Genomic DNA, 9,480 nt, shown 5'->3' on the forward strand with positions numbered 1-9,480 from the left:
ATCGTCAACGATGAATACCTTAAATATGACTTCTAATGTAAACAGATCTCTAGGTTATAACGATTCTTTTGAAATTTCATCAACCCTCGATCCATACTTGATTCTGAAGGGGTTAAATAATGAAGCGGCTTTACGGTTCCTACCTGTTACCCTATTCCTCGTTATTCTAATGGTCATTGGAACAGCAAATAAGGTGTGTTTGTGTGTGTGTGTGTTGATGGGAGAAGGGCAATGTCATTGAAGGTATTATTTATACAAGGAGAAGAAAGAAGTCCACTTCTGATTTCTTTATTCTTAACCTTGCTTTTTTGGATCTCTTAACCTGTGCTATAGGAATCCCGATGGAAATAGCAGATCTCAGTTTTTCTTACACGTTCGACGCACCAGCAGCTTGTAAGATCTTGAGAACCATTGAGTCTTGGACCAGCATGGCCTCGGCTTTGACCCTTGTGATCATTTCTATAGACAGACACAAACGGATCTGTAAGTTTGGGGATAATTTTAGCAACAAAGCGGTGAAAAGGCTTTGCCTTCTTGCATTGTTAGTTGGTGCCTTGCTGGCATGGCCAGCGTTGATAATAGTTGGAAAGAAAACGATAGACCTAGAAATTCCGGGGGTAAAAGGAGCTGATTGTTCAACTTCTGATGAAATGAAGAAGACTGTATATCCCCTCATAAAACATTGCTGTGACTTCATGCATTTGTTCTTGCAGTCTAAAAATTTACTTTAATGTTTTTTTTTTGTCTAAGAACATGAAAAGATGAATATGATAAATCGTTAAAAATTATCAGTGCAGGTAGCCGTCCAATAATAATAATTACCAGTCTGATAATATATTATCGGACGGCAATGATAACAAAATCGGACGGTGTTTAAAAAACAAAAAGAAGAGTGAAATTGAGGTTTAATATGTCCAGAAACCCCCAATAAAAATGTTAGGAAAAAATTCAGGGAAAGCAAACGCAAGGAATTTAAGTGGCTACAAAATAGCAAATCCATAAAAAAAAATCCGTGTTTATACATTCCATAACATTAATAATTTCCACTCTTTAAAAGAATTTTTGATACAGCACTTTGAATAAACGAATTTAAATCCATTTCTGAAAAAGAGTTGTTGTTCCCCGATGGCCACACTTTTAAAACCTGAGAATATTTCCATTATCTAAACTGAAACTTCAGGGTAAAAATCCGCATTTTTACTTTCCATGGTGATGGTTATAATATCACCCAAAATTATGTCAGTATCAATGTCAATTTATGCACATCATAAATAAAAATGTTCCCCCCCAAAAATCCTTCACCACCGGACCCCTGTCCTGCTTAACTGAACCTGAACGACTGCCATTGAATGGATGAAATTAAACAACAGTTCACTCACTTTTTTACTGTCTAGTCTCTTTTATCTACTTATCAGACGGGTAGAAAACAAGATGCCTAAACTCCTATTGTGCACTCTTCAGGTAACTTTTGGACATTTAAATAGCAATGTTTTAAGTAAGATATATGCCTCATACTATTCTATATGTAAAATTATCAAGGCTTTGCCCTAACGGGCCTCAAACAGTCTGATAATTTTACATATAGAACAGTATTCGGCATATATCCATTACATATATTACGGTGTAATCATGCTATGCTTTATTGTCTGTGTTGTTTTCGTCATATTTGTTTATGTAAGAATATCAGAGAGCTAAAATAGAGAGAAGGAAAGTGATTGGACCAAATGAAGTAAGCAACACTACTCTTAGCCTGCATCAAATACCATTAATGAACGTCAATATCAACCATTTCGAAAGCGTGCATTCCACCCCGAGCAATGAAGACGATATAAATGGAACCGAACCTGCGCATGCTCGGGTCACAAAACAGACTTCCGCAGTAAAGGTCACCAGAACGATCACCATCTTTGTCGCCATCACCATCGCGTTTATTGTGAGTTATCTCCCTTTTTTGGCAGTCATGATTTTACGGAATGTCGTAAAAGGTTTGGAGAAAGATATATCACCAGTGGGAGAGGTTTTCTACATATTCTGCTTAAAATCTTTCTTCATCAATAATGCGATAAACCCACTGATTTACAGCTTCCTCTGTAGAAAGTTCAAACAAGACGTGAAAGCATTGTTTAAGTGCAAACTTGTCAGGTAGAACCTCACTAAACACTGAAAACGAGGCACAAAAGAACTATGTTCATCATGAATGAGAATAGAACTCTTTTAAAACTGAGTGTTTTCTCTACAATTCATTCCTTGTAACTATTATTCTACATAAAAGAACATGTAGAAAAAAACATGTCGCCTTTTGCGAAAATTTTTAAAGAAGTTATGTACAGGTTGTGTCCTAAAAAATTTAATGTTCTTAAAAAGTTATAAAATTGGCTTTAATGTGAGATGAAAAGATGAATATGATAAATCGTTAAAAAATATGGCATGGTGGATGACCATTCTGGAAATATGACACCATTAATATGGTTTTATGCAGAAGAGCCTTAAAATGACTCATTTCTGTGGTTATTACGATTAGTAGGTTTTAATGAATGGAATTTTAATAATTCAGAAAGGATAAATGAAATTTCTTTTATAACCTTCTTATTTTGTATTTAAAAAACGGGCCAAATTTGTATTGACATCGTACATCGTTCTCTGCAGCGACCGACAGCAGTGCAATTATATGTATCTGCGCGGGCATCACACAACGACCGAGTTCCTTGTAATTAAAGATTCTTTATTGTAGATACTTTGAAGAAATTTCTTATGGTGATGATTGTACCATTTGGCTATGCATTTATTTTGTAGTATTTGCCATTGAAATAATTGTCAATCCTGACAATAAAATTACATGAACATGTACTTCATTTATAAAACTTATAGAGTAAGTAAAAAATTAAAGTTTAATAAAAAAAATGTTATCGAAATCTTTTCCTCTATAAATCTGTTTTCAAACATTGTGCATGTAAATATTATAACATTTATTTACATCATATACGGCTTATTTATTTTAATTTTGTTGAGATTGAATTTATACACGGAAATACTTATTAAACATGTATTTTAATTAATAATTTATGTTCCTATAAAGTCGTCCTTTACAGTATAGGATAACTTTTGAATTTTTATCAATGTTATTTTTGGATTTTAGCATCAATTAAAAATTAAGAAAACAGGAAGCAAGGCCAAATTCTTTTTGTTTTGTTTTGTTTCAGACCCTATCCTTCCTGATTTTTTTTATGCAACCAAACTGTTACAGGAAATATAATGAATGTATAGCTGAGCGCCACGTACCTACCATTCAATGTTTTCGCCTCAAGAATACCACACCGATAAAATCATTGTGGCCATTTCTACGTACACAACATTCCTTTCCTGCAAACCCTCCTTTTGTGTACATGTATAAAAGGTACATTAGAAAAAAAACATGACAACTATAAGGTATAAAATAAAATTGAGAATTTGTTTGGAATGGGGGGGGGGGGGTGGTGGTGGTGGTGTTAGTTCAAATTCCTTCAAAGCCAAATTTTATTTAATATATTACTAAATTACTATTATTTAAAGGTACTTGGACACAGATTTGAAGTTAATATTTTCTCATTTTTTCTGTATAATATCACAAATTGTATATTTTGATAGTATTTCACACAAAAATTAATTAAAAATCTTATTTCATTTAAAAGTTATTAAAACTTTAAATTTTTTGGCGGGTTTGATTGACACATCCTTGCACTTTCACAAATTTTAACTTTATTCTTAATCCTTAGGAAAATTGGCAATTTTGCCAAATTTTATTTAATATATTACTAAATTACTATTATGTGTTTTAATGAGAAATATTAAAACTTCTATCAAGAAAAATAATTTTATTCAGAGTAGAAATGTTAGAAAGCAAAACACCTTCACAAGTATCGTCATTCCGAACTAAGAGATGCGTACAGAGTTTAGCAAATCGAGCACACTCGTGTTATGTACACAGTTTTTGTAAACAGGGGCTGGAGTTCTGTTATTGTTTATATTTAGAAATCACCGGGTGCGTTCAATCGTCATAGTCTGCTTACCACAACTGCACGGACTGACAATATATTGTGTGTTTGTTTTGCTTTCAAACATGTCTACTCTAAATTTTCTGGATTATAGTATTAATATTTTTTATTTATACAAAACGAGATTGCCACTTTTCCAAAGGATTAAGAATAAAATTAAATTTGTGAGAATGCAAGGATATGTCAATCAAACCCGCCGAAAAATTTGAAATTTCAATATCTTTTAAACGAAATAAGATTTCTAATTAATTTTTGTGTGAAATGCTATTAAAATATATAAGTCGTAATATTATAGAGAAAATAATAAACTTCAAATCTGTGTCCAAGTACCTTTAACATCAGTACAACATAAAGTATGTGCATGGGTTAGTGGGAAGTCGGAAGGGGATGGGGCATCAAGCCTTTCAATTGAAATTTTCATACGTGAAGGGTTTGTTTGCAAGAAGGGGCAGCCCCGTCCCATATTCTGTGTACCTGCAATTTATTATATCTGTTTTAGTGTTGCCCTACTTCAGTACAATGGATTGTCATACACATCCATTTGTAACGTCTGAAAGGTTACATGTTTTGAACAGTTATTTTTCATGCAAGTATACTTCTAGTACATAAAAGGTTAAATACATGTAAATGTTTCCCGATTTTGCTAACCATATCATATAATAATTGTTAATACTTCCTGTTTTAATAAATGCAAACTGAATTTGTATACCTGTTCCACTTCACAGTAAATTCAGTTGAAGAAAGTATACTTTTATAAAGGATTATTTTCTGGTGGTTTTTGTAAAAATTATCATAGATTGACCTTTCTGTCTTATTATATCTAGACAAGAATATGAATTCAACAGGAACCACTGACAATACATCTTCATTGTCTGATCTAGACCTGGCTATTTTGCTCCAGGAACTTAATGACAAAACAGCATTAAGATTTCTTCCGGTTATTATCTATATGGCACTACTGATGTTAGTGGGGACATTCGGAAATATCATGGTATGTATTGTCTATCTACGGAAAAGGATGAAGAATTCATCGGATTATTTCATCCTTAACTTGGCCTTTCTGGAACTCCTTACGTGTGTTATTAGGATTCCTGTGGAAATTGCCGACCTCCGACATCCATATATGTTCTACGCACCAGCCGCTTGTAAACTTTTGAGAACGATAGAATCGTTTTCGAATCTGGCATCCACTTCAACTCTTACAGTTATAGCATTGGATAGATATAAACGTATATGCAAATTGGGGAAGCGATTTTCCAAACAGGAAGCCAAGTGTCTGTGTATCGCTGCTGTAGTTATAGGCGCCATGACCGGATGGCCCGCCGCAGTGGTGTTTGGGAGGAAATCTGTTGACGCGGGAATCCCAGGCGCCATTGGAGTTAGATGTTCGACTGCAGACATAATGAAAAATACAACATATCCATTATTGTTCTTTGGGTTCATTGCTCTGTATTTCATTGTCTGTGTTATTTTTATTATGTTTATTTATGTGCGTATATCAATATTTATTCGTATGAGAAAATCTACACTCAAAAAGGAAACCAGTCCCCCATCGTCACCTTTGCCCTCTAGCAATTTACAGCCAATCAGCAAAGGTCAGTCGAAAGAGTCATATCATCAAAGGGAAATAAAAACCATCTCCAGGGTCAACACAAAAAATTTCACAAAGACGACTACGATTTTTGTTGTCATATCCATCGTATTTGTTGTAAGTTATCTTCCCTTTTTTGTTGTCATGGTTACAAGAAGCATTAAGACAAACTTTGAGAGTATTTTATCGCCAGGAGTCGAGGTGTTGTATAAGTTTTGTTTGAAATCGTACTTTATTAACAATGCAATTAATCCAATCATTTACGGCTTTCTAAACAGGAATTTTAGGGCGGAGGTGATTAAAATCATAATGAAATGTAATTAAACGATAAAGAGTTCATTTAATAAAATATCATAAAATAGCAAGAAGACTTTGACGCCTCTACTGAAAGTATTTCTTCACCAATAACAATTTTGATCAATATTTAAAAAAAATCTTTAATTTCTTTTTGTCTAAATACAGAGTTGGTAAGCATAAAAACAAAATGCTTATGGGCCACAACGCTCACCTGAGTAACTTTAACCTTGAGGCTCTTAACCTGATTACCCTTATGTAAAAGTAATACCTATTGTGGCCTCGGCTTACCCCCAGGGGTCATGGTTTGAATAATTAAAAATCTCTTTCATCTCATAGTGCTTACACATAAGATTCAGCTTGTCTGGCCCAGTGGCTCTTAATAAGAATATTTTTTTAACGAACCCATCCTATGTTTGCCTTTTCTTGATTATCTTCTCTTGGAAGATGTCTTGGCCTTTTTTAAAATTATTTAAACTCCCCTTTCAGCCAAGATTGCTTTGTACAATTTTGGTTGAATTTGGACCGCAGAGAAGAAAGTTGAAACTGTGATAAGTTTAAAGACAGACGACAGGCACCAGCTGATTAGAAAAGATCACTGTAAAAATAGTAATGTTTGGCACTTTGTTCTCTATTTTTCACACCAAATATACATTTCAGAACAGTGAAAAACAGATCTAAATCTGCAGTTTAAAGCGAAATTCTTGATGTATTAATACATAAAGCATATTACTATACGAATATAAGGAACGTTGGCTTTATAAATAGTAAATGTAGTTCCATTTGATCAAAACGTGGCAATATTATCTCATATTTGTTCAACAATACCTTTTACGAAAATGCATAATATTTCGTATCTATGTTTTAATAAGCAAAATCACCAAGAATTCGATACTATTCGAAAAAATGTTAATGCTTATTAAAATATATAACAGAAAAGACTGTATAACGCTGAAACATCTTAATATATGTAGTTTGAACTTTATTGGGTTCTTCCCTGGAGCTGAAGAGTTCCACTAAATGAAGGACCTGTGTGCAATACATTTAATGTTGAAACATGGACTTGTACACCTCTTCTAAAACAATTTGTGATGGAAAAATATCTGGAATTCATGGTTTGTAATTTTTGTGCATTTTTCTTTGAATAATGCACAAATTTTCACAATTTGATATCTTTCCAAAACCCCTGGAAACGCATGCTGGTTTTTTTTTTTTTTGGTCTAGGAACATGTAATGGTATTGTAAGGTTAAATTTAGAAAATCTTGAAAAATTATCAGTAGTTGAGGTAGGTTGCGTATATCCTTAACTTAATAAAAAAAAAACTTACTACATATACTAGGTTAATCCTCCTTTCTAACGACAGCTTCTGCATCTCGGGGTTTATTCTAAATATTTTCACGGACAATCGAAATTGAAGACTTAAATGTACGTATCATAAGTATATAAAACAAGTATATATGACATGGTTTTCTTCTCCTACAAGTATTTGTTTGCACTTTAAATTATTTTTAAAAAAGTGAATATTTTGAATATTAATTAATATTTTATCAATATAAATCTCATAATTCACTCATCTAGTCATTCTAAACAACAACTCAAATAGTTGTGATATTTTACAGACTGAAACAAAAATGACAAGAAAAATAGGAGGGGTAGAGTGTGTTCGTCCTGATCAATATCTTTCAATCAAAGGAATCTTAGCGTATCGGAAAACTGTACTTGTATACATACGTGTACTTTAATGTGCAGCACACTGACATATACCTCGCCAGACACACGGAAGTGAAAATGGAAATTTATATAATGAGGGATATTGTATACTGCTGTAGTAAATGGTACTATGAGGATAAAAAAGTCTCACCGATCTAGATTTAGACCTCATCAAATTTATTACTAAATTAGAGGTACTGTGAGCAATGAGCTCACTAAATGATACCCCCGCCTCCCATATGAAAATAATGGCAGTGTCCATGTTTTGCTCTGAAAAATCAAAAAGATATATGTCAGATCAAAAAGTAAAATAGGAGGTGCACAATGGCAATATGTAATTAAGAATTTGTGAAAGTTTCATTAAATTTCCTTCAGTGGTATGAGAGGAGTTGCGGATAAGAGATGGTTACCCCAAAGCGTAACAGACGGACGGACGGACGGACGGACGTACAGCAGACGGACAGACGGACAGACGGAAATACCGATTACTATATACCCTCCAACTTTTCAAGCGGGTGGTATAATCATACCTCCCTGTCTATTATATATTTTTTTACAATGACATATTTCAACTTAACATTTGTCCTAGATACAACCAGTTGTGTATTTCAGAAGTATCTATACTTATCTGAAGGATTGAAAATTCATCCGTTGGATACATGGCTTTTAAGGAGGCTGGGGGGGGGGGGTCAACAGATTAACCATAAATTAACCACCAGATTTAACTTATTTTTTAGATACGGTATCTTAAGCTGTCAACTATCATTTGGCAAAGAAAAAATTCATACACTTAAGTTTTAAAATTTGAGCATTTTTCTATATCTTTATATGGAGCTCTTCTTGAGACATAAAGTTAACATTAAAGAGAACAGGAAATAATGCAGAATTCTTTTTTTTCTACACCTCTTTCTTCCTGATTTTTTTATGCAACCAAACTGTATCAGGAAATATAGTAAAAATTAATGTAAAGCTGAGCGCTACGTACCAATCAATCAATGTTTTTGCCTCTAGAATACAACACCAATAAAATCATTGTTGGCATTCCTACGTACACAACATTCTTTTCCTGTAAACCCCCTCCTTTGTAGTAGAAAGGGTACAATAGATAAAATGAAAATGAAAGATAAAAGGTAAAAATAACTTTGAGAAGGAGGGGGGGTGTTCTAAATTTCCTCAAAATGTCAAATTTTATTTAAAATGCATTATCAAATTACTAACATTTAACTTTGGTACAACAAAAATATGTGGATTGGTAGGTGTGTGTGTGTGTGTGTGGGGGGGGGGGCAACAAGAAAGGTTTTTTTGCAAAGAAAGAGCTAGGGCAACCCCTCCCCCTACTGTGCACTTGCATTTTATTATAATTGTTTTAAGTCACTCTACGGCTATTGACCCTGATCTTTTTTATGAGCTTGAATATATACCAGTATGAAAAAGGGGATCGTCTAGCATTCTTTGTCTCTAATATTGATATATACTTCCTCTTGTCATTAAGTCCGCAAATGTCAAGACTTGGCACTTAAGGTCAGACGAGACGTTCCTCAAAATCTGTTTTGTTTATCTTTGTAATGTATGGAAAATATTCAAAATTTTAATTACATTTTGATTTCTAAACCAGTTTTTAAACGTCTTTAAAAAATCCAAACACTTAAACATTTGATATTGGAAAATTATTTTTCCTCCAAAAAGTATTATAAGAAAACCTACCCCTGGTATCTTGCAGAAATGCCTGGTAAGGTACACCAAATTTTTGTGAGTAAACATGTTTAAGTAGCAATACTTCAATGACAAAATCATGGAAAATTTTATCTATTATTCGTCTGTCCTTAACTACAGGGATCTTTTAAAGAAAGGTC

At 33.4% G+C, this 9,480-nt stretch overlaps 1 protein-coding gene across 1 annotated transcript; it reads left to right on the forward strand.

The window, feature by feature from the left end:
• The first annotated feature begins 233 nt into the window (after positions 1-233).
• LOC134234428 (orexin receptor type 2-like) lies at positions 234-5,946 on the forward strand. Its single transcript, XM_062716488.1, has 3 exons — positions 234-687; positions 793-797; positions 4,828-5,946. Exons 1-3 carry the CDS (start codon positions 342-344, stop codon positions 5,944-5,946), a joined length of 1,470 nt encoding a protein of 489 aa, XP_062572472.1. The 5' UTR covers positions 234-341.
• The last annotated feature ends 3,534 nt before the right edge of the window (positions 5,947-9,480 follow it).

Source organism: Saccostrea cucullata, unplaced genomic scaffold (genome assembly GCF_032062105.1).
Source record: "Saccostrea cucullata isolate Sc308-1 unplaced genomic scaffold, CSIRO_AGI_Scuc_v1 ctg12664, whole genome shotgun sequence".
Taxonomy (NCBI): Eukaryota; Metazoa; Mollusca; class Bivalvia; order Ostreida; family Ostreidae; genus Saccostrea; species Saccostrea cuccullata.